The 25,261-nt window shown below is 49.1% G+C and overlaps 1 protein-coding gene across 1 annotated transcript in view; it reads left to right on the top strand.

The window, feature by feature from the left end:
- The window catches only part of CNIH3 (cornichon family AMPA receptor auxiliary protein 3), a 240,433-nt gene extending 236,821 nt beyond the window's left edge, over window positions 1-3,612 (top strand). Inside the window, exon 6 of the mRNA XM_084793952.1 lies at window positions 2,144-3,612. Coding sequence (XP_084650078.1) covers window positions 2,144-2,171 — 28 coding nt within the window. The 3' untranslated portion in view covers window positions 2,172-3,612. The remainder of the gene's footprint in view (window positions 1-2,143) is intronic.
- The last annotated feature ends 21,649 nt before the right edge of the window (window positions 3,613-25,261 follow it).

The following is a 25,261-nucleotide window of genomic DNA, read 5'->3' as shown; positions in this document are numbered from 1 at the left end:
CAGAACTGGCAGAGTGCAGAGCCTTGTTGAGGAAGGGCAGGGCCATGCCCCAGAGCAGCCTCCGGGCTGTGTGTGGCAATGGAGCCCCGTGAAGCCAAAGATGAGGACTGCTACATGTTGAGATGTAGACCCTGGGGGCTGCCGAGAGGTTAAGAAAACCCTACTAATGAGCCATGTTTCTACTGTACTGTGCTAGCCTCGTGGCTCCCACCACTCCCCCCTTCTCAGAATGTGTTGTGGGGCAGGTGATGTTTATGGGTTGCATGTGACATGGCTGGGACTATATAGTAAACCTGGTGAGCAAGTCCAGCGTGGACATTTGTCTACTCAGTTGAAGGACCGTTTCTCTTTTCCTCTCCCTCCTTCCACTTTCCAACATCCTTTCCTTTCTTTTGTCTCCCCCTTTCTCCTACTCATTTCCTACCCCCTCCCCTCCCCTTCTCTCTCCTGCCCTCCCCTCCCCTCCCCTCCTCCCCTTCCCTCCTCCATGCTCCCCTCCCCTCCTCTCTCTTCCTCTATCTTCTCCTCTCCTGCCCTCCCCTCTCCTCCCCTCTCCTCCCCTCCCCTATGCTCCCCTCCCCTATCCTCTCCTCCCCTGCTTTTCCCTCCCCTCCCCTTCCCTCCCCTGACCTCTTTTTGTCCTCTTTCCTAGTCCCAGAGAGCAAACCTAGGGCCCCCCATCCCCCCACCCCCATCCATGCTCCACAAGTAATCTGCCGCCGTGTTATGTGCCCCCAGCTCTTTTCTACTCCTTGTTTTAAGACCTAGTCCTGCTGAACTGCCTGGGCCACCCTTAAACTCTTAACTTTCTGCCTCACTCTATTGAATAGCTGGGATCACAGGCCTGGCTAGAAGGGTTCCGCGTGTAGCCCTGGCCCACAGTGGTCACTGACGCATCACTCCATCCCATTACTTTGGGTCACACTGCTCTCTCCTTGTCTGTTTCTTCCCTATGCAACTATACTGACGTTGCACATGGGTCTCCAGATGGCAGAAGACCCCTCCGTCTCATTCGCTGCTATCTCTGCACTGCATGTAGTAGGCATCCATGCTGTTTCTTGGCACAGCTTGGCTGCATTTCCTTCATGGCAAGGGCGCAGCCTACACGCTCACCATTGTATCCCCCCGGCACTGAGAAGAGTGCTTGGTACATAGTAGGTGTTCAGTTAATACTGAACAAAAAGAATTACAGTGAGTTAGACGGGGCTCTCCACAGTTAGGCGCAGCCTGCAATGGGCAGCGGACTGGCTTTGGGGCTAGAATGTGGTGGATCTGTTGTGAGCTGTGGGGACCTGAGCGGTGGGGCCTGGGCGCATGTGCTGTGTCTGGCTCTAGGAATCCAGTCACTCCAGCCACTCGAGGGGCTCTCACTGGTTTCCCAGCCGTTCAGGGTTAGAGGGAAAATAGTGTAAGTTCTTTAGGTTCTTTTATTTGGTTTTTGCTTTTTAGACATCTTGTTAGAGTTAGGGGTGGGGGTCTCTAATTCAAAAGGCTTGTTTCTTCTTTCTTCTTCTCCTCCTCCTCCTCCTCTTCTTCTTTCTTCTTCTACACAGCAGCAGATTGTGGTTCTGGTCAACTCATTAGGCTCACAGTATTAGCCTGTGAAGTCCTTGTCAGTCCACAGGAATGCAGGTTTCCCTGACTGGTCACTACTAATCCCCTAAAGCAGGAGGTTTGGGGACCTATACCCAGTTAAGCATCACTTATGTCATTTGCCCCAGGAACTGTGTTCATGCACTCACACTGGTATCTGTGACAGTGATCTTGGAACTGACCCACTAAGTAGCATCACCTGGAGGCCCCTGGACACAGCCACCGTGTAAGCATATGGCAGCCGCCAGCATGAGGATTCTTCTCTGTCCTTACCCCATAGGCAGCTGGGCTGTAATCGCAGGAAAGGTGATGAGCCACGGTAATCATCCAATGAGTGTGCTCATAGACGTCTAGAGACAACTTCCCTTTCATGGGATGCCATCCTAACAGACATTCATTTCTGCGTTGTGGGCTGTAGCACAGTGTAGGTGAGCTGGAGACCACGGAGGCAGAAATGAGGGGGAACCAATGGGCTCCAGCCTTGGGAGGAGGCTGTTAAAAGCCATGGGCTCCTGCTGACTTCTGCTTTCCCACTTCTGTTTGCATTCAGCATGATCTACACCTTAGTGAGCTCCTAACTCAGCCCCTGCCGATGGAGAGGCCAAGGCTGGAAACCGCTGTGGCTGTGGCAAGAGGAGGACCGGACAGCGATGATGGAGCCACCCAGCTGGCAGAGACTGGATGGAAGGAACCGGAACCACACAGCCGACAGGGCCACGTTACCCGTGTGTGTCCGTTGTTGCTCTGTGTGCTGCCGCCTTCTCCATTCGCACCCACATGGGTTGCAGAGCCCTTCTGAGCGTCGGGCATTGCCATCTTGTCCCTGCTGAGACACTCAGCCTCTGGAGATGTAGTCACTGCTTCCCTCATGGGCTTCACTTGCAAGTTCACACGGAGTGCCTGTCTGGATGGCGGGGATGAGGCCGGAAGCTGGAAGGTGTCAACCAAGGGATGGGATGGCTCGGGGCCAAGGCTGGGTCTTCAGGAATGGTTGAGACCCTCCAGGACACCATGGGCTGCCCAAGACTCTTGCCATATTTTTTTTTCCCAGAGCTGTGGCCACATGCTTTGCTAAGTGCAAGGCCAAGAGCTATGGAGCCTGCCCTGAGCCTGCTGCCATGTCACTCTCAGGCTCTATTCATGTCCGGAAGCTCAAGCAGTGGCTTCCGGAGCTGGCTGTGGGTAGCGTGTTGGCGGCAAGTCACGTGCAATGTGCACTGGGGAGGGGAGTGGGGGGAAAATGGATTTTTAAAGTGTTTGCAACATGTCCCAGGTGTGAATTCTTCACCATCCCAAGATGTGTTCTGCCACCACACCAAAAATTCATCTGAGTCATTACATGCCAATCAGCTGGCTGCCGTGAGCCAATGCCTACAAAAAAACCACAAAACAGTTTGAAGCTCAGAAACAGAGAGCTGCTCTGTGTGTGGCTATGGACAGCCAGGAAGTGAGACAACATAATTATCACTTCAATCGATGCTTCACAGCCTTTGTGCCGTTCAGTTCAATGTGGGGACATCCGCTTATTTAGAATTTTCCACTCGGCTTTTGCTTTGTTTTGGGGTGGGAGTTGTATGAAAGGGTGTGAATAGTGACAAGGCTGAGATTTTTTATGATGCTTAAATTGGGCACAATGGTTTTGACCTGATTCCCCAAACTTCCTTGCTTGCTACCATTACACACACACACACACACACACACACACACACACACACACACACACACACAATTTATATACACACTGGCTCCCATCTGGATTCTGTGACTCAGGTTTTGAATGGTGTTTGTGTAACACATTGTGTGCTATGTTTAAAATGCAGCAACAACTTTAGCGGTTCACCTCACCAGCTCTCTCACGTCAACCTATTCCGGGCTGGATATGTTTCCAAATGGTTGGTAAACTAGTAGGTTTAAAAAAAAAAACAGTTTAAAAAAAGACACCATGTTTCTAAAAATTCTACAGAAAACAACATAGGGAGGGGAAAAAAATAAAGTTTGCAAGAAATAACAAAAACAAAATGCAGCCTCCCCGAGGGGCCAGCAGTATAAAACCATAGCCTTTGGAGCTTGGCTTGGGGAGAGTACTTTCCTTGGCAGGAGCCCTTGCTCCTTATTGAGGCTGCACGGTCTCAGCTGGGTACCATTCCCAGGATGGCTAGTTACCACCAGCAAGCACGGGAGCCTGGCTGGCAGGTGCAAAGCTAACTCCATCATCAGCTTGCAAAAAACCAACTGACAGGGAGAAGGCAAGGAAGAGGCCTGCGTGCCTCCCGCCATGAATCCGCTTTACACTCCGCCGTCTTCCACAGGGGCTTGAAGTAGCTTTTGACAGGAGATATCAATATCAAAGATGGCTAATGTGGCACTGGAAAACTCAGAGCTACAAAGGAGGCCCGTACCACGCACCAACTTCCTGAGTGATCGATTTGACACCATCCCTGAGCGGTAAATGGTCCCAGCTCATACTACAGTGCTTTACATTTCATAGACTGTTTTTCTGGCACAGTGAATCCTCAACGCGGTCCTGTTGTTTTCTGTTTTAAAGTGAGGGACTTAGAAGACCTGACAATGAGCCTGGTGCCCTTTCCACCCCCCACCCCCCAACCCCCCCACCTCCCCACCTCCCCATAGCTTAGGGTCCTGCTGAAGTTCAGTGGCTAGCATTGTCTTTTATGAGAAAAGATTTTAAAGCATACAGCTTTAGAGGGAGTGTTTAGGGGCATGGATTTCTTTAAGGGGAGGTGAGAGATTCTTCCCTTAGTCCTTTAAAATCCTTTAAAACTGCTGATGCCTCTTGGGCATTTCTTACCTTTAGGAAAGAAAAACATCCCACCCCCCGCCCCCCGCCCCCACTCCTGGCATCACTTGTGATTGGAAACTAAGTCCAGTGATCTCATGAGAGTTCCAGCAGATTTTCAGTTGCCCAGGAGAGGCTCATTTTCCTGATGGTAAAAATAAGCAGGGGGGAGGGGGCGGCTATTGATGGAGCACAGGTGCGTGCCAGGTGCCACTGCGACTGAGCAGTGCCACTCGCAGATATGCACAGCTGCTCAGAGGCGTGGCTTTAAAAGCATGTGGGCTGCTTCCCACATGATCTCGCTTGTGGGGCTAACTTTGTCTCTCATTGTGTGCCTTGTGGAAGGAAGGAAGGAAGGAAGGGAGGGAGGAAGGGAGGGAGGAAGAAGAGCGAGCAAGGCAGGAGAAATGTCTTAAGTTTTCCAGAGCCTCAAGAATCCAAAGGAGATGTTTTTGTTGAGCAAGTTTAGAACCCAAACATAGGTCAGGATGCTTCAGAGGCGTAGCCTGTGCCTGAGCTGGCCCAGAGTATGGGCCCTGTTCCCCTGCTGTAGCCCCGTGTGGCCGCCCTGTGTTTGGCCTGGATGGTGGAGACCTCAGGGTCGTGTTTCCCATTGCTGAGGTGAGGGAAGAAGGCCGGCTCTGCCCTGGCTGGTTATAAGGATGCTGTGCCTTCGTGTCTGCTGTGCCGGGTAACAGTGAGTACTCTGTAAAGAAAATTCTGCCCTGCTCTCTACACTCTACCCAGTGCCCCGGCTTCCTGCCAGCCATTCCATACCCGTCTCATTCAATCCTTGCAATGACACTGGGAAGCACGAACCATGACTGACTTTTAATCGGGAGGTGGAAGCTTTGGTACAAAATTTCCAGAGGTCCAAGGCCCAAGCCCCAAGTCACATTGGTCAGGTTGCCAATCTGAGTCTTTTTACTTCTGCGACCTTAATATTTCTGTATTTGCAAAAGGGTGATTCAGTGTAGGAAGGGCGATGGGATGGGATGGGGGGGGGCAGGGAAGGAAAAGGATGATGAACAGGCAGGGCAGAGACCAAGTGGCAGGTCTCACTATGACCCACAGCAAGCAACTTGGGGTGCCGACTGCAATCAGAGAGACTGGGGTTGGGGAACCTTGTGGCCCTTATCTTTTCTGAGACTGCTTTCTCATCCATCACATGAGGTGCATACTGCTTCCCATGGGTGTGATAGGTCAACTGTGTCTAGAGCCGTTCGTGGCAGGGAGGATACAATCTTTTCCCTGGAAATCTCATTCCCTGGACCTCCCTCACTGCCCCCCTTTCCTCCGTGCCAGATGATTATGTAGAAAAAGTAAACAAACAAAAACCCCTAGAAGCCGGTGTGTGGTGGCGCAACACTCGGGAGGCAGAGGCAGGCAGATTGCTGTGAGTTTGAGGCCAACCTGGTGTACAAAGCAAGTCCAGGACAGCCAAGGCTACACAGAGAAACCCTGTCTCAAAAGCAAGCAAGCAAACAAGCAAACAAAACCTGGATGCGCCTCACAGCAGCACATAGCAATGCTCATTGGGCCTCCGCTTTCTTCCTGTCCTCTCTCCTTCCTGGGGGTAGGATGGGGGAGTGACTGTCCCAGGCACGCAACAGGGGTAACGGCTCAGCTTCCTCAAGAAAAATACCCCCCCCCTTTGCTCCCTATTTTTAGGCTTGGTAATTGCACCAATGTTGAATAAAATTGCCATCGTTATGACAGCTTTATTCTCCCACATAAGAGATGAATGCAGCCAGCAAAATGCTTGACAACAATTAATTGCACTCACAGTATGCTATCACGAAGATCCGTTTTATAGCTCTTTTCTTTTTTGGGGGGGCAGGGGACTTTGGCCTGTTCTGTTCCACACTGTGCTCTGGCACGCGACTCTGTGTAGAACCCCCCACCCTGCCCCTTAGAGCCAAACCTGTCATCTTTCTCACTGCTGCTCCAAGGTTGAGCCCAAAAGTGAGGCAGAGGAGGCGTGTGAGGAGGCACGGAGTCTAGACTGCTCTTACGACAGGACTCTCTTCCTGTGGGGTGGAGAAAGGAGCTAAGCAAGGCAGAGATTCTTCAGGACACAGCCTGGGGCGTTTCTGGGGGGGGGGGAGGGGAGGGTCTTCCTTTGCAAAGAAGAACATCCAGCACATTCTTCACCGCTAGCTCCCTCAGTACCTGAAGGAGACCTCAGTTGCTGCTTATGGGCCAGAAACAGCCACAACAAAATGACAACTCCCAGGCCTTGACCACTATTGCCGCTGTCCCTGCCAGCTCCTGCACCCCATGCAATTCTTCACCGACCATCCCCGAATGCCCCAGAGAAGCCTTTCTAGGCCTTGGACCCTTGGCTACCAACTTTTTTTTTTTTCCAGCAAGCTGTGTATTTGAAGTGGTTCAATGGGGCTTACAGGAACCAACTGTTCAGATTTACAGGGGATTTGCTAGCAGTTGCTAAGTGCAGCCACTGTTAAAACCCAAGTTATGTAAGCTTAGATTGATTACACGGAAGACGGAGATGTGTAGTCACAAGCCTACTTCCTAACACATTGCATTCTAATATTTCCTTTTAGGTTATGACTGTCCTTCCTGTCTGTGGCAGAAACATGAGTGCTGTGTGAGTGCGTGTTCCCAATCATTTCTTCCCAGCCTTAAGTTCACTGACATCACAGTACTTGGAAATTGCCCGTGATGGAAGTGTTTCTATCACAGAAATTGGCAAATAGAATTCTTTCCCATCCTCCCCTCCCCCCCAATCTGAGTGCCAGTTAAGCCTTTGTTAGTACAACGGTTGTGTGACCACAGCGTGGGAGCCAGGAACCAAGCCGACAATAGCTGCCTCTTCATTATGGCAGTGGGTGTGTGATGCTGGTGGATTGGTGGATTTGGAGATCAGGGCACCTGGTGACACTGGCTTCATGACCAGGCCACTCCAACTCTGACAGCAGTGAGGCTGCTATTGTTGTCACTAGAAGTCGTGTGAGGATTATCATGCAGTTTTTCATGAATCTGACAGACAGCTTTCGGCTTATAGTTACTTTTGTCTCCTGGCTTTAGAAGTTTCTGGCCATGATTAGTTGCACCCCCCACCCCCACCCCCAGGAGCATTTGGGCTTATAGAGGCACATGATGGTGGAAAGTGAAAGACAGGAAGAGACTGGGATCTCACAGCCTCTTCCTAAACGTTCCAGTGCTACCACTGTGGGGACTCTGTGGAGATGCTTAATGTCCAAACTACAAGTCTGGCCTGATGGCACATGCTCAGAGTACCAGCCCTCAAAGGCAGAAGTAGGAGACCCTGCAAGGGGGAGGGGCTTGGGGCGGAGCTAGGATCAGCAACACCTAATTATGGAAACATTTTGATCTGCAGACTAGAGTCCAACTTTTCCTCAGCTAACTTGGGGCTTTTTTTTTTCTTTTGAGGCACATCACTTCCAGAGCCTTCAGTGTCCCCATGCAAGTGGGGTTCATGCCTCCTCCTGGGGTGTTGGGGGTGAATAGAATCTATATTCTGCTAGGTATCATTGTTAAAACTCCTCCCCAGGGGGAGATGTAAGCAGCATCTGCCCTCTTCCTAAGGGCCCACTAAAGTTTACTCTGGGGAACCAATGAATGCATTGGGCTTCCTTACAGAGCATAAGTGAGCGGTTACTTACACCTGGAAAGCCTTTACCTATCAGGGATGAGGGCTTCCTCATAGCCGTAGATGGAGCCGTATCCTGCCTCCCTATCTCAGCTCTGCTAGCTTACTTAACTCTAGTTCCTCCCTAAGGCCAAGTGCAATTAAGGCAGCATCGCATACAATAGGGAGCAGCTGGATGCTCAGGTGAGAGTCTCTTGACCCTCCCCAACTGTCCACCAGTGAATGCAAGCAGTCCACAAGCACAGCGGGGACACTACTTTGGCAGGGGGGAGGGGCTCGCTGAACTCCCTAGATGGCAATTGCTTGGCTGGGAGGACAGCGACAGTCAACCTCTGTGGGTGCCCAAACCAGCAGAAAGCAATCTTTGGAAGGTATCACGTCTTGATCTTGGGTGCATAAAATAAACCCCAACGCTGCTGCTCCTTCTGCTCCTCAGCAGGAGGATTGCAGGGCTCTGCTGTCCCTACTTGCACAGTCTCTTTCGTGCCGTCCCCATTCCGTACCCCCACCTACCTTGTGCTTTAGGGACTCTCATGTATTTCTATGGTTCCTGGAATCTAACTATCTTGGAAGCCACCAAGAGAGGCTTAACTGCCAGCATCAAGTCTCTGTTCAAACACCACCTCAAGTGTGAACAGTAAACCCCATGTCCTTTTCAGAAGTACTTGATGCAGCATCACAAAAACATTGTCATCTTTGTGGCTGGGTGGTGTGTGTCTCTTCCAGAGCAAGAGAAGGAAAGGGGATGAGGGCCCAGTTAAATGCCAGGCCCACAGCAGACCATAATGAGGCTCAGCCATGGGCCCACAGCCAGGATGGTGGGTTTGGATCCTGCTGTGAAGACAGCCCAATAGTGCAAAAGGCAGAGTGGAATTCTGCCCCTCACTACCCTTACGGGCAAGTCTTAGGGCGCTAGTCAATTTTTCTATAGCTAAGTGAGGTAACTTCCTAAGCTCCGTAGAACTGACCAGGCCTGCTCTAAGAAGTAGAGGTATCCAGCAGCTGGGTCAGATCTCCAGAAGATGAGGTGTGGGGTCCTGTGTCTGAAGAAACCAGCCTTTGCTCTTAAGGACTATATCAAGACTGTATTAAAACAACCAAGCCCTAAGAGCCAGAACTTGCCTATGTTGTAAGTACAGTGCAAAAATTACCCATAAGGCTCAGTGGCAGCCCTGGCACTAATCCTGCCTAAGTATAAGAAAAAGAGCACAGATTGTATATTTTTGCATTTAAGACACATGCCACCTTGTTCTGGATTGGTTACCGGGAACCTCAACATAGGTTTTCAGTCTCTCATGTAAGAACAGTCAACTCTGCCAGACTCAGATTCTGCCACATTTGGATTTTGGTACTGTCGGGGATGCTCAACAGAGGTGACTCAGGAGTGCTGTCTCACAGTCAGCCTCACCCTAAGGTAAATGGTCCCCTTGAGTGGACATCATTGGGCCTTGAGTTTGACTTGTTCCATTCATTGTCTGCGTATGAAGACAGCCGATCACTGCAGGACAAGAATTAAATCTGGCCAGGGACAAGGAACGTGGGAAGAATGTCAGAAGCTCGGACACTGGAAGAAATACAACACACAAACAGAAGGTCTGCAAACTGGCCTTAGAGGGAAAAGTATAATACGGAGGGCTGAAGGCTGAAGTGGCCTCGAGTGGGGAGCCGGTGGAGTGTTAGTAGGACTCCCAGCTCATGCACTTAACAGTGCGATAGGCCTTCCTCAAAGCACAGCGGAGCCAAGCCCTGTTACTAAAAGGAATGAGTCCCTGGGGCCCTTTGCTTCACAGGCTCACTGTGAGGCGCGTGTTCAATGCATAGCTTTGTGCTCCAGAAGAGACCTTGAGGCTATAGTAGAGCTGCTGCTTTCTGGAGCTCAGAGCACTGAGGGCTGTGACCCTGTCCAGAGCGCGGTATCTCTGCTCTCATTCACCAGACTGGGAGAGAAGCCCCTGGAAGACTTGGTTAAAAAAAAAAAAAATCTACATTTCCCAGAGGACAGAAAACACATCGTGGTTGGACTCCTCTTTTCTTTTCATAGGAGACCAGGGCAATTACTTCCTGCTGAGGGCTCTGCAAGGCATTAAGAAAAGCAGGTTAAGCCAGGTGTGGTGGAGTGCACGCCTTTAATACCAGTAGCAGCCGGATCTTTGTGAGTTCGAGGCCAGCCTAGTCTACAAAGTGAGTCCAGGACAGCCAGGGCTGTTACACAGAGAAACCCTGTCTCCAAAAACAAAACAACAACAACAAAAAAGCAGGTTAATATTGGCCCACACTCACAACAGCTGTCCCAGCCCCTCAGCAGGGCCCCATCACAAGCCATGGGGAGGGACAATGTGAAGAGCTAGCTTGTAGGGCCTTTTTCATAGAATAGGAAGGTGGAGGCCTAGGGGGGGACAGGCCGGAGACAGAACTTCCTGGTGGAGGGGGAGGGGAGGGGGAAGCAACTAGTGAGCATGTACTCTAGGAAGGATGATTTCCGTGGATGAAACCTGGTATTGCGAGCTCCGTAGAGGATGAGGGGCAAGGCCTGCACTGGACAGCCATGCTACTTACTGATGGCCACACTGCCAAGTTTAGGGCAGAAATCAGTAGAAAGGGCTGATTTCTGCATTCAAGGGGTTTAGGCCACATGAAGACAGCCGTTTAAGATCCGACCTTTGTTCTTATGAGGCCCAATATGTTGAATTGGACTGAGTTTTGGAACACCCCGAGATCTGCAGAGGCAGATAATTCTCACAGTCCATCAGTATTTCAGGGACCGGCGCAAAGGAGGAATGTCTCAACTGTGTAAGCGCCTCCTGTGGCCTACACTCAATCCAGAACATTCTTGTGTTCAGTAGCAGATACTCAGAGGTGTATGGAGAAGACTGGTTCATCAGTGCAACCTTCTAGAATCTTCCAGTCACTGAAACATGGACTCTTAAACTCAAGGAAGCAGACAGCTGGCCCTCCAGCCCAGAGTGACTAGTAGAGAATTCTGTCATTATCTTTCAGGTACACGCCAATTTAGAAAACCTTGACCCAAGGAGAAGACAGGCCTGGCCTTTGGATGCTTGAGAGATTCTGGCTGGCAGTCAAACAGTAATTTTTGAGGAGTAACACACAGGAAGCTCATCCTTGATTCCCCGGGTGCCACCGAGTAGCTTGGAGTCATTCGCTGAGCTGGCTGGGGTGGGGTGGGGGTGGGGTGGTACCTCCAGAAGAATCAAGCTCAGTGGCTCCCACTATGGCCGATCTCTGATCTGGGGATCCTGGAAAGGGCGAGAGTGGCAGGAGCAGTTTTGTAGAATGACTTTATCTTCCTCTATAACCCCTCTCTGTGCATATTCAGCACTGGGGGGAGGAGGGGATTGATCCACTTAGCTGGTCAGTTAGATCAGGGAAGTAGGAGAAAGGGTAGGCTTGGAGTGTGTAACGAGAGGCAGCCTGGGCTCATTCTTGACCAGCAGAGGTTGGGATAGACCCTTGAGGGTGCAGAGTCGACACCAGGATGTAAGGCAGTCAGGAGTGATGGAGACCCTGGCCTCATGGCCAGATCCTTTTATTTATGCTTTAGTTTTCAACCAGCGCTGTGTCTTTATGTAGGAAGGACCTGACTCCTCTTGTTGGCCGTGTGATGTTGGTCACACACCTCAGCCTTTCTGAGTCTCAGCTCACTCAGCTGAGATGGGGGTGGCAGTGTAGGGGACAGGACATGCTAATGAATGGTTTTGCAAGGATGGCATGAATACTGAAGGAGATCATTTATTATAATCAATGTAAAATGTGGATGTGCAGTACTGATGTGGGGATCATTAACATGGTCACAGCAGGAGTTTTCCTACAGTAATTTTCAATAATAAATCTAAGGGCCAGAGATGTGGCTTAGCGGTGGAGTGCTTGCCGAGCATGGGCAAGGCTCTGGCTTTATCTCCAGCACTGGGAAAAAAAAACCCCAAATAATGCATAAATTAAATTTTTATATACATGTTTTGTTAGGACAAAGTAGAGAATTCAGAGTCAGTATAAGGGAGGGAGGGCCGGAATGTCCCAATATGACTGAAACATTAGAGGAAGGCCAGAAACATGGTCCATCTGTATGATATAAAATCTATTCTCTCTAGAGTGGCAGCTGGGTTGGGGGGCAGTATAGCAGAGACTCATTACAAAGGCTTACCTATCAATAAGTATGTTAATAATAAATAGCTTATTAAAGGGAAAGGCCGGGAAGACAGGCCTGAGGAAGACAGGAAGGTTGTTCTTGGCACATCTCCTGTCAAGCCGGTAGGACACAGATGTTTCTGACACTGTAGTCTGACATTACGTCCCCCTCCCTCCAAGCTTAGTATTGTACTCATGTCTAAAGAATAAGTCCTTAAGTGAAAACTGTGTCCACATTGATGACTTTACCGAAAGAGCTGTTCCTGCAGTGAACTCCGCCCACCTGGTTTGTTTCATAGCTTCTAACTAAAGCAGCTCCCATTATCATTTTCCTAAAAATATTTTCGCTGGGATCAATTATATCGTGTGCAAAATTCAGTGGGAGTCGTGAGGCTTCTAACATTGCAGCTTCTGCCACTGTGAGTTTCACATGGAGCCACTAATTTTACTAGGCCCAAGTTCCCTGAGTCAGACTTCGCAATGCCAAATTCATATAGTGATGCATGTGTAGACACAAATGGGTTTGTTATGGGCTGCTTCTTGAGCCTGCTGAACTTCTTCTGTTCAAGGGTGAATTCCTTACCAATTCTATTTTTGGTGGCGATCCATACTGAATTCTATAGTTTCCATGGTTATCAAACATAAGTAATTCTCCGGCAAACCTTAACTCACATATCTTATCATGGGAGAGGGAGAGTTTTAAGCATTATCAAGATTGCTTTATTCTGGCTGGTTCGGCCAGGAACATGCCTCATCATTGGATTCGGGAATGGCCGTTTACTCTTCTTTCATGTGTGATAGCATTAGTTGCTGTGCCTGGGTAGCACCAGCCATTGTGTTTGGGTGTTTCTCAGTGGCTGCTAGGCTGGGGTTGGCTGTCCCTTTGGCTGGTTATTCTCTGTTGGAGCAATGTAAAGCTGTCAGAGTTGGTATAAGAGAGGGCCTGCATGTCCCATTGTTATGGGAACTTTAGAAGAAAGCCAGAAACGTGATGGATCCGCATGTTCAAGAGTCTATCCAGAAGTCTACCCTGGCTCTCGAGTGGCTGCTGGGTTGGGAGATACAAGTGTAACAGGGACGCGTTACACAGGCAGACAGAGAAAGTGTTTACAGGACACTTACTGTGCACCACACAGCAGCCTGAACATTTTATGAACCTTCTTGTATCCTCACCATCACTCCATGGGGTAGGGACTGGCATTATTTCCTGTTTAGCAAATACCATTTAGATGGTCACATCACAGAACCTCTGCCTCTTTCACACACTCCAATGGTGTAGGAGTGGCCTCCTCTGTCTCAGCATAGAATCCAGCTATGGATCAGGATTGGTTCAGCCTCCATACCCCGAAGGCCAAGCACGGTACCAGGAAAACCCAAACTCGCTAAGAGTTTATCGGTGACTTACATTATCAGTTTCTAGTCAAGAGACTCAGGCTCCTCCCATCTCATAGCCCCCTCTGTCCCCAGGGTCTACAGAATTCTCTCCATTAAGCAACAGGAAGGAGCAGAGTTAGGTGATCCCGTGGCAGAGTTTGGATAAACTGGGCATGGGTTTGGTTCTGTCTCTCTGTCTGTCTCTCTCTGTCTCTCTCAATCAGAATTCAGTTGTGTGACCACGATCACCCACACAGCAGGTTAGGAAATGTCCAGGTGCAATTTGGTGAATGTGTAGTGTTTCCCAACATGGATACATTGAGTTTGGACGTTATTTGTTACTGAGATGTTTAAAAGGTTGGGAAGGACTTTGAGAAGGCTAGATCACATTTGAAATGTCCCCAATAGGTACATACATTTAAATATTTCCTCCTCAGCCGATGGTCTTGTTTTGAGAGGCCGTGAGAGGTGGGGTGAGGCTGGCAGAAACAGTCGCCTCAAGGGTGGGACTTTGAAAGTTACACACACTCTGGCCTGGTGTTTCTGCTTCCTTGTCAGCTGCCTTTGGGGAATCTCTGTCATGTGTCACCATGCCTTCTTGTCATGAGAAACTAAATTTCCTCTCAACCCCTGAGCCAAAATAAAGTTTTGAGTCTCCCCTAAGTTGTGAGATATTCTATCACAATGATGAGAAAAGAAACCAGGGCGATATACATGCATGTGCACTCATACATACATGTACCCACAAAACATGTATGTGCATATACAAGCATGTGCATACCATAGATGTATACATATATAATGCATGCATACATATATGCACACAGATGAAGATGCATACAAACACATACATACACATACATGTGTGTGCATATACATACACACTCAGACATGAACATGTGTATATGTTCATAAACATATACACACCTCTAATGGGATGGCTCTTGCATCGTTCTGGGACTCCAGAAAAGGAGGTGCTGGTCTACCTGGAGAGCCTGGGTAAAGAGGAGGGGAGTCAGTCTGCTATTTTAAGGATGTGAGAATCTTTGCTTAATGGTCTTCTTGCTAGTTAATTTCATTTTGAATGTAGTTGAAAAGTAATCTGATAGCTTTCATTATCTCTGCAAATAACTCACAAATTCAGATGGACTCAGCACTGTGACACGGACTGCAGGAGGATTTCAAGGTCCACCAAGGTGGTAATTACCAGGGCTGCTGCCGCAGTTGACAGCAGCTGTTGGAAGGATCTCCTTTTTATTGAAATTCTCCATGTGATTAGGAAGAAAGACAGCTTGAGTTAATCTGCAGAAGCCGGCGGCACCCCGCAGTGCTCCCTGCAGCCTGGGGGAGCTGCTGCTTGGATTGGAAGTCTCAGACACCCCATAGATGGCAGAGTGGTTCAGGAACAGGTACGCAGAGCTGAATGGCCTGTCTGGATCCAGTGTCCTGGAGCAATTTTGGCAGGAAATTACGATGCATCAATCTCACAAGCTTCTGAGCTCTGCTCTCCGGGTGACTGACACATGCGTTTGTTTGTGGCACCCGCTCTGCAGCCCAGCCCACTCGCTGCCAGTAGATGGATGGCAGGAAGTGAAAACAGAATGCAAATGTTTATCTGGTGGGCCAGGAGGAGAGATTATGCCTTTTGTAAGCAGTAAAGCATTGCACTATGGACAGTGTGTAAGCAGATAGCTGTCTATACAATGACAAACTGTGTAGTAACGCTCATGAAATAAAGCCACGCATTTCAGGCTCACCCCAGCTGAGCAGCTAGAGGACTTACATCAGGTTGTTACTTGCACGTTAATTGATCTGTTTATTCAATCATGTATTATTTATTCACTTATTCACTTATTCCACAACTGTTTACAAAACTTTCACCATGGATAAGCTTGAACATACAAAAAGACGAAGAGGAGGCTGTTGTTGCCAGCCCTTAAGGAGCCCACATCTGTTTCCCTGCTTCCTTCTCCCCTTCCCTCCTCCTCTCCCCTCCCCCCCCATCTCATCCTTTCTTCCATCCATCTATGCAGAATGTCCATGAGGACTTCCATGGCCTCCCTCCCCTATATTATAGCTCTGTGAAATCATAGCTCCTTCACCGTCTCCCACTCTCTGTGCTTCAGAGCTGCTAGGCCATCTTTCTTCCAATTCATAGGTGCTGATGGAAAGGCTTCCCCCCTCACCGATTTCTCTTCTCCAGTGCGCATGTCTCACCTGTCTTACAGGGTTAGCAGTTACTTAAGGTACAGAGATGGGGGCAGGGGGAGCAAAGAGGAGAACTGCCTCATGGCGCCTTTGACCTGCCCTCTCTCCCTCACACCTGCTGTGTTTCTTCTCCAAAGAACTCACACCCCCGCCTGCCCCCCCCCACCATATGCACCCCCTCTACTGAATAAAACAGGGCCTGGAGGCTCACCTCTTACCCTGAGTTAGTGAATTAAGACTTTTTTAAAGGATAGCTTTCCAAAAGGAAGATGTGGAAAGAAAATAGTCTTTCTCTGTACATTATTTACCTGTGCTAAAGCTCATGTCTTCAGAACCATGTGGAGAGCTGGGATGGCTGGATGACTGAAAGAAGATGCTATGACACACCTAAAGCTTGGGGCCAGTCTCTACAAACCTGAGGGGGAAAGGAAACACTTGAACAACTAAAATTCTGCTCGCATATCTTTCCTTTGCCTTTGTACGGATGTGGGGGTTCGGGCTGTATGTGTGTGGTACTGGGGATGACACCCTGGCCCTGGCCATGGCTAAGCAAGTGTCCTACCCCTGAGCTTCAAATCCCATCCTTTTGTGTTTTTTTTTTTAATCTTGAAACAGGGTCTTTCTAAGTTGCTGATGTCTGCCATGAACTCATTATGCAGCCCTTTTAATCCTCCTGCCTCAGCCTCCCTAGTAACTAGAATTACAGACCTTTGCCTCCAAGCCTGGCTTTCTGGTCTGTATCACGTGCTAATGTTTATAGAGTCAGTACCCTGGCTTTCTGGCCTATATCATGTGCTAATGTTTGTAGAGTCAGTACCCTGGCTTTCTGGCCTATATCATGTGCTAATGTTTATAGAGTCAGTACCCTGGCTTTCTGGTCTATATCATGTGCTAATGTTTATAGAGTCAGTAGCCTGGCCTGCTCCCATAGACTGCAGATGTTGTCAGTCAAGGTTAACAAAGGGGCATACATTAGAACCTACTGCTGTGCAGTGAGTTATGCTGCAAGCCAGCTGTGCACCACCAGAACATTCATGATGCCAGCTTCTATGCCAAGGGTCTGGAGCTGCTCTCCTGAGAGGTTCTGGCATAGGTCCTCTCTCGAGGTCACTCAGATGTTGGCCAGTCGGAGCCACCTGACATCTTGCCTGGGGTGGGATTTGCCTCCACAGTGGCCCCCATCACGGGTGTTAGTGGGAGGCTTCTGTGTCCCTGTCACCACCCCTCTTCCCAGCATGCCTCATACCTTCCACCAGACAGATCCAAGACAGGGAGGGAGAAATCATGGCACATCTTATGTTCTAGCCTTGGAGGTGGGGTGACATGCTGAGGAAGGAAATGTCACCGAGGGACCTCTTGGAGGCTGGATATGACAGGACATGCGTTTACAGGTGCCAGTCAACTCTATAAACACCTGGAGGGCAAACTCCAGAGGCACCAGGAGCGGGAAGGCAAAGATTTATGCTTTCTTTAGTCTCTTTCCTTCCACTAGTGTGCATGGGCTAATGCAGCCATGCTGTGTTTCACCCTGTACCATAGCGTGTGGATCAGAATGTATATTTCACAACGTGGAGCAGTCATTCATCCACAGTGTGCTCAATGCCTTATGCAAACAAGCACACTCAATTGCCGTATCCTCTGCCTTCCCTCTGCCTTTTTTTAATTTTTAATTTTTGCAAATAAGGAAACAGAAGAGGTAAGGTAAGGCGTTATGGCTAGCATTGCTGTGCCAGTCATTTCTGATATCAACCAGAGTTTCACTGGTCACTGCCAAGCAGGGTTTTGAATGTGACCAAGGAGGAGGATGTCACAGAATCAGGGCTGCCTAGGTCAGGGTTACGCCACACACAGGCAGACTAAGCTAGAGTCAAAAAGTGTGCGAGTGGCAGGAAGGTTGATTAGCATATCTGGCAGAGGAAGGCAGTAACTTTGTGAAGTCTAAAACTTCTCCTTAATTGTTGCCATTAGTAAACAGAAATCTACTCTTGCAGGGCGCAGCTAAAAGCGCTTAAAGTACCGTGCGAGATTTTCCTCTCTGTGTACCAGCAGGTCAAATATATGCTTTGGGTTTTTAATATTAAAATTTGCCAGCCTGTGGCTTGCTTTACAGCCAGTGGGAGATGCAAAGGTGTGTGAAAAGAGACACAAGTGAAAGTCCTACAGCATGAGTGTTTGGGATTTGTTTTCCAAATGTGTGTCTCACTTGACGGCAAAGGAGAGGGCAGGGAGCCAGGAATCCCCCTGGGAGCAGAGCTGTCTCTACCAGCCAAGGGAAACCATCCCACTTTGTAAAATTTTTTGTCTCATTCTGTCTTTTTATATTTTTATTGTTTCTCAGAAAACCACACTGGTGCATAAAAGGGATGTAATAATGAAGTAGAAGGTGCCATTTGTTCGTTCGTTCTTTCATTCACTCACTCATCCAAGCAAAGCGTTGAGCTTGGTGTGTAAGCTTCCTCCCTGATGATAGCCCGCTCAGAGCTCATCCATTGTCCTATGATGGTGTCTAGCGGGTACTTTTAGCTCTCTGACACTCTAACAGCTGTTGTGAGGCATTAAAAAAATGTAAGACAGGCTCCTGGTTCCTAAAAGGTCTGGTCGTGTTGTTAGGAAAGGAAAGTTCACACATAAAAAGGAACAAGAGAACCACTGAGTGTAAAAGTTTGTGGTGTGATCATCACATATGCCAGGAGCTGTTGGAATGGCTCGTGAGGCACCCAGGAGAGCTGGGAAGGCATCTGAGGGGAACCTGGTTCTGATAACCCAGGGCTACCATGCAGCCTCAGGGGTGGTATGTAGGGAGCCCCAACAGAGTGTGGTGTGATAAGGGGGGGCTCTGCAGGAAGCCCCACCCATCCCAACTTCACTTCGTGCTCGACATTTTTTTCTGCTGTACATGTCACCTCCCTACCTTCCCAGGAGCCCAGAGTTAACCCGAGTATGCCTGATGGGCGCTTGGGCTCAGCCAAGGTCAATGAGAACCTTGTGGCTCTGGCCCCAGATCCCACACTCCCACCTGCCTTGCCAAGACAGAAACTCCACCTGGCAGAGGAGCAAAACCCTCTGGAGTCTCCTTCCTCGGATTGCAAACTAGGGCCAGGAGATCCAAATAGAACAGGAGACCATCATGGGTGACCCAGGAGGGGCGAGCATGCGATCTGCAGAAAACAGGGAGAAACGAGAGGATGCTCATGCACATCAAAGGCCTTACACAGCCACAGGCTTGAAGTAAGTAACACGGGCTGGGGTGAAGGCAGTTGGGCTGCCCCTTACTCCTGACTTGTGATCCTGCTGTACAGACATCACCTCTGAGGGGAACAGCAGGGCTCCCCTGGCGCAGCATGCTTGCTGCTAAGACTGAGGAAGTGGAGACCTGGGAAAACAGAGACCCAGAAGACCTTGCTGGAGACTTGCCCGTCCTGGCTCCGAGGCTCATTCTAACCCAAAGCAGATGTGTCTACTGCATCTCTGCCCAGATAAGGGACCATAACCTCAGGGAGGGGCAGCTTTAGAAGTGAGCAGACCCAAGAGAGTTTATCCAAGGCCACATGACCTGGTTGGTGCACAAAGAATCCTGTCATAGCTGAATCACTGAGGGTCGTTTCAGGAGCGAAGAGAGAGAGGGAGGGAGAAAGAGAGAGAGGTGTGAGCCTGGAGCATGAGGACAAGGAAGGCAACGGTGCAGCAAGAGCAACGCTTGTATTGGGCAGGTCCAAACCCCATCCTTTCTTTTTCCGCACACAGCAGACTTAACAGTTGGCCCTTTGGATCCAGGGATTTTTGGTTCAACCAACTGTGAACCAGAAAAATATGACAGGAAAAATGTACTGAATATATGAAAGCTCTTTGTTATGAATGCTTAAGCAATACAGTGTAACAACTATTAACATGCATTTGCACTATGTTAGGGGCTGTAAGTCATCTAGAAATGTATGCATGCAGGCGTGTGTGTGTGTGTGTGTGTGTGTGTAGACGTGCAGTTTATAAGCAAATGCTTGGCCATTTCATTTATTTATTTGCATTTTTATGGGGATCCTATGCAGACTCGGGCATCCAAGGTTTGGGTATCTGCTGGGGTCCTGGAACACTTCCCCCATCTCAGAAAGGGCCAGACTCACATACCACTCTGCTTCAGCAAGGGCCCCTTCTGACAGCGAAGGAGGCTGACTCGGCACAGACAGAGCTCACGTTCGCAGGGGCAGATCTCTCGGGAGTAATTTTTTTTAATTGAATGTTTTTAATTACACTTACACATTTCTGCCTGCTTGACACCAGGCCAAGTGCTTCACTTGGATTACTTTACTAAACCTCGTGAGAATCCTGCAGGCAAGATGGCAACACACTGTGCCTGCAGGTGAGGAAGTACAGGGCAGGGGGATGAGCCACGTGACTGAGTCTGGCTCTCGGGCACGTCGGAGCCCTGGGCTGGGTTGACAGCATCAGCAGAAATTAGTTTTAATTGTTGTTTGTTTATTCAAAGATTTTTGCTATGCGTGCATGCATGTGCATGTGTGTGTGTGTATGTGTGTGTCCATATGTGTGCATATGTGGGTGTGTGTACATGTATATGGATATGCAAACATGTGAAGGCTAGATGTCAATATTAGGTGTCTGTATTATTTTTCACCTTATTCTTTGAGACAGAAATCTTTCAGGGCCTGGAGCACATCAATTTGAAAAGAGTATTTGCCTGGCACATCCTTATTGTCACCGCCTTGTTTTACATGGAATCTGGGGATCCAATCGCAGGTCCTCCTCCTTGTCCAGCAGGACTTAACCATATCTTCAGCCTTTATTTAGTTATTTAGAGGGATTTTGGGAGAGTTAGTCTCACATAGCTCAGGCTGACCTCAAACTTGCTATGTAGACAGAGATAGCCTAGAACTCTTGATCCTCCTTCCCAAGTGATGGGATGATATGTTTGTGACGAGCCTGGCTTGACATGAACTTTGCAATGGTGTCCAGCACTGCCCCTTTCTCCCAGGTGCCATAGGTGGCTGGGCTAATTATAAGATAATACTTATATTTGGTTAATCTTACTAGAAATTACTGAGAAAAAAAGAAAACTCCAACTGGTAGAGATGTTGGTTCTCAGTTTTCAAAAATAAGGACATGATGGCAAAGGCAGACCTGGGTTCTATTTAAAGGATTCTTAACACTGGCTCTGAATAATTTACAGCTGCATAGGGGCTGAGCATTTACTATGTTAAATGCTATTTTCACACACGCACATACTTGAAAGGAAGCCGACTCGGGCTGCCACAAGGATGAGGGCAACTTGTGCCCTGAGCTGCTCACTTCAGGGTTAACATGGGGAACTCACACTTTCTGTATCAAGACTTGGCTGTCCAGAGAGTCCCAGGAGAATGGCGCTGGCCTGTTTATAGCTTCATATTCAGGTTCTAAAAAAATGGTCTGAGCCAAAGCAGACATCCCAGGTGATGCTGTAGTTGATCAAATGACTGATTGCCTAAAGCCTGCTGGGCTGGATTCCAGATGTCAGCACAGGATGCTGGCTGTCTTGTGGGCATCAGGAGAAGGTGTTCAGAACCTGAGCTGGCTTAGTTGGTAAAGTGATTGCCTTATAAGTGTAAGTCCCCGAGTTCAGATCCCTAGAACTCATGTGTCTGTGCACCCCTGTGATTTCAGGACTGGCAGGTGGAGGCAGGTGGATCCCTAGGGCTTGCTGACCAGCAGATCTGTCTAAATTGGTAAAACCCAGTGTCTGTAACAGACTCTGTTGTGAAACAAGATAGAGAGCAATTAAGGAAGATATCTGACGTCAACTTCCGGCCTCTGTGGAGCTGAGGTTCAGTCTCGGCTCTGCCCCTCGCTGGCTGTGTGGAGTCAGTGAATTCCTTACCCTCCTCAGGTTGTCTTTGGGTCTCAACATAATTGTTCCCTAAAGGTTCTTGAAATAAAGGCTTGGTCCCTAGGGAGGGAGATACAGTGAGCCTTCAGAAGGTCCTCAAGGTTGTGGCACATGGAACCCACATGTTCATCCTCATTGCTTCTGGCCTGCGATATAAGCATATTTGAGCTACCACAGGCTCCTGCCGTGACGGCTTCCCTCAGCAGAGGTCCAGAGAGAAATGGAGCTACCTGATCTTGGTCTGGAACTTGAAGAACCTCCAACTCCAATGGTCCTTTTCTCTTGAGAAGTTAGTTTCCTTCTGGCATTTTGTTAGAGTAACACAAAACTGACTAACATAGTTTCTTTATCCACAAAATGGGCAAAATTATGCCAATTTTCATAGGAGTTTGGAAATTATTATTATTTTTTAAGTCTTAGCATTTAATGAATCTCCCTCTTTGTGGCTTCAAGCCACCAGGACACAGGATCACCTAGCCCACCTTTGCTTTTCCCCTCAGTGTTTCTGCTGAGGAGTTTGTCCCTCACCATGACAGACAGACAGGAGTTTCCCCTCCCCCATGACTTGGTAACAGCCTGACTGTACCACATCAGTGATGGGCACTGCCTGCTTTTGTTTTGGGGAACATTTAGGTGTGTCTGTTCACTGACTAGAGTCTACAGTTTGTTAAAGTTGACAGTTCGCCAGAAGCTCCCGGTTCATCTTGAAGTGGTAAGGCCTCTTCCTAACGCCCCCCCAGTGACATGGGAGGCAATATGTCCCAGCTGGTCCTGTAGAGATGTATGCCATAAGGATGACCTGGGTGTCCTGAGTGCTTTGGTATTTGGAGGACATGGCCAGGGCTCTGGTTTATGTGGCCCTGAAGTTCCCAGGTCATCTTCAGTGTGAATTACATGTTGGCAGTCAAAAATGGAAGAGGGAGTTGGGAAAATTGAACTCAGTGGATAGCATCATCATCATTATTATTACTGTTACTAATTATTGTTATATTATTATTCTAATACAGTGGTTCTCAACCTTCCTAAATGATGCCACCTTTTAATGCATTCCTCATGTTGTGGTGACCCCCAACCATAAAATTATTTCATTGCTACTTTATAACTGTAATTTTGCTACTGTTATGAATCATAATGTAACATGGCCACGACCCACAAGTTGAGAACCCCTGTCTGCCCAAGGATCCTACCTTATGTTCACACTGATGTATGACCCAGAAGCAAGAGCTATAGTGTGTGTGTGTGTGTGTGTGTGTGTGTGTGTGTGTGTGTGTCTGTGTCCATGTCCCCATTTCCTGCATGGCAGCTTAGCTGTGAGTTCATGAAAGTCTCCTTGAGAGTACTGGGACCGTCCCTTCTGGATGCCACCAACACAGGTCAGAGGTTCCCATTCCTCAGACAGGAACACCAACCACAGAATCATCTGGGAAGAGGTGGTTTCAGCAGAGAAATTGACTCTAGGCTTCTCCCTTAGAGCAGTGTCAAGAGAGATGGGTGACAGGAGTCACAGGACACAGAGTCAAAACCTCCATCCCATGGATTCATCCTGGTGTGCAACTCATAGTGGCGTGGTTGGGAGGAGAGGCAGAGGAGTGCAGAGTCGCTTGCTCACAGGGTGGCCACGAGGGTCTGTTCTCCAAGATACCACTAATTCTTGGTCCTGAGACCCTACAGACTTGCCCAGTGGCCTCTTAGGCAGGAGTGGGGTTAAGTTTATTCTGCTCTGTCCTTAGGCCAAGCCCATTTCTGTGTTTTCAAAGCTGGAGCCCAGGGTTATCCGGACACACTGAGGAGATGGTGACTGTGCAGCCAAAGCAGCTACTGCTAACAGAGCCCTGAAGTACAGGGTGGCCAAGAGGCCGGCAGGATGTGGGTTTCTCTGGCAGAAGCCTTGAACATTGATTCCTCCAATGTATGTGGAGTTGTCTCTTTGTACATCTTCCAGTTAGAATAAAGCATACTCTTCACCGACCTTGTGGCCTGCAGTGAACTCCAGTGAAATGATCAGTGAATCCAGACTCACAACTGAGCCAAGGGGATTTCCTTTCCACAGTGGTACTGTCCCAGTGACAGCCTGGTCCGGACCCTACCACACTCTCAGCTGGTTCCCAGCCCTGGCCTTCTGGCCTTAAGTAGAGAGCTCTGCCTCCTCCTTCATCAGGAGCCAGTTGCCTCATGCCCTCTGAGGTCAAGTGAAGTTATATAATTCACACCCTGGGGGTGAGCAGGGGCCAGACAGGAAGGGCTGACCTGTGTCAAAACAGCAGCATCTCAAATGCAAAGGTGGCAGGCAAAAATAATCTGTGCTTATTAGATGGTTCCCTGCCCCCATACAGCTGCCTAAAACCTACATCGTGTCTGGCTCTAGTGCAAACCGCCTCCCCGTTTAGAACTGGCTCAGTGGCAGGCAGAAGAATCAGTTAGGGAAGACCAGTCAAAACTCATCACACTGAGAAGGTTAAGAACACTTGATGTGAAAGAGTGGTTGGGAGCCAGGCTGCGCGCTAGAACTTTACATACATTATTTTAGTCCTCCCACCAGCACTGTGAGCTCCGTCTACTTACAGATGGGGAGGGAAGGAGGCTTCAGCAGAGCGAAGTGGCTTTTCAGGGTCACACAGGTAGCAATACAGAAGCTGCACAACAAACATCTGTCACTCTTGCCCCAAAGGCCAAGGTCTTTGCCCCCAGTCTTCACTGCTAGAGGCCAACCAGAAGAGAGGTTGTCAGCCGTGTGGTGAGACTGTAACTAACTGTCCTTTGTAACTGTCGAGAGACTCTGGGTCTGTCCTTAGCTGAGGGGTGCCTTCCAGAGAGACCACTGAGGAAAGATGCTGCTGAACTGGATCTCTTCTGGCAGTGGCTGAGCCCACCCTGGCTCCCCTGACAGGGGAGGTGGGCTGTGCTTTCTCTAGATTTCCTGACCTGAACAACTATTGGGATTTCAAAGCTCTCCAGTAAATGATGTCCCGCCTCTTGTCAATATTCTTAATTGGAGCTAAGGCAGAGTCAGGAAGGTCTAAGCCAGTGTCATCTGAGCTCCAGACTGGAGATTGTGGCTTACTGTGGGAATGAAGCGGAGTTGCAGCTCAGGTGGCTCGGTAGGTAGAGCCCAGGGTGGAGGGGCCACAACACAGGTCCTTCTAGGCTCTTTTGGCATCTGCACCAGCTGCTGGAGGTAGAGATAAGTATGTTGTTAGTGGAGGAAGATGATGAAGACAAATGCAACCTTTTCAAAGGCCTCAGAAGATACCACTGTAGGGACCAGTCCGCTGAATTCAGGCTGCTCAGGGGGCCATGCCTTCGGGAGGCAGTGAGTTTCCATCCAAGGCAGTCCTCAGAGAGGGGCGGCAGGCTCTGCAGTCCCCCAGGGAGAATCTTCTTGGCTTGCCTACGCACCACCAAAATTGACAGGGTAGCACCAACATGTGCACAGTGGGTCATGGGGCCAGATTTCTCTGATCCCCGTTCTAGGAGTGCTCCGTCCAATTGCTGGTGAGTGCTGTTTCCCCTGCCAAAGTGGTGGCTCTACTTCTTGCTGTGCTCCTAAGGTGCCAGCCTTCCATGCCTCAGCATCACCTGCATCTTCAGTAATCCTTTAGTTGCAGCCTCTTGTGGGAATATTCCCTCTCTGAGCCCG

The sequence above is a fragment of the Acomys minous genome (genome assembly GCF_964271855.1).
Source record: "Acomys minous genome assembly, chromosome: 1".
NCBI classification, from domain to species: domain Eukaryota; kingdom Metazoa; phylum Chordata; class Mammalia; order Rodentia; family Muridae; genus Acomys; species Acomys minous.
This window is presented reverse-complemented; position numbering and strand designations above follow the sequence as displayed.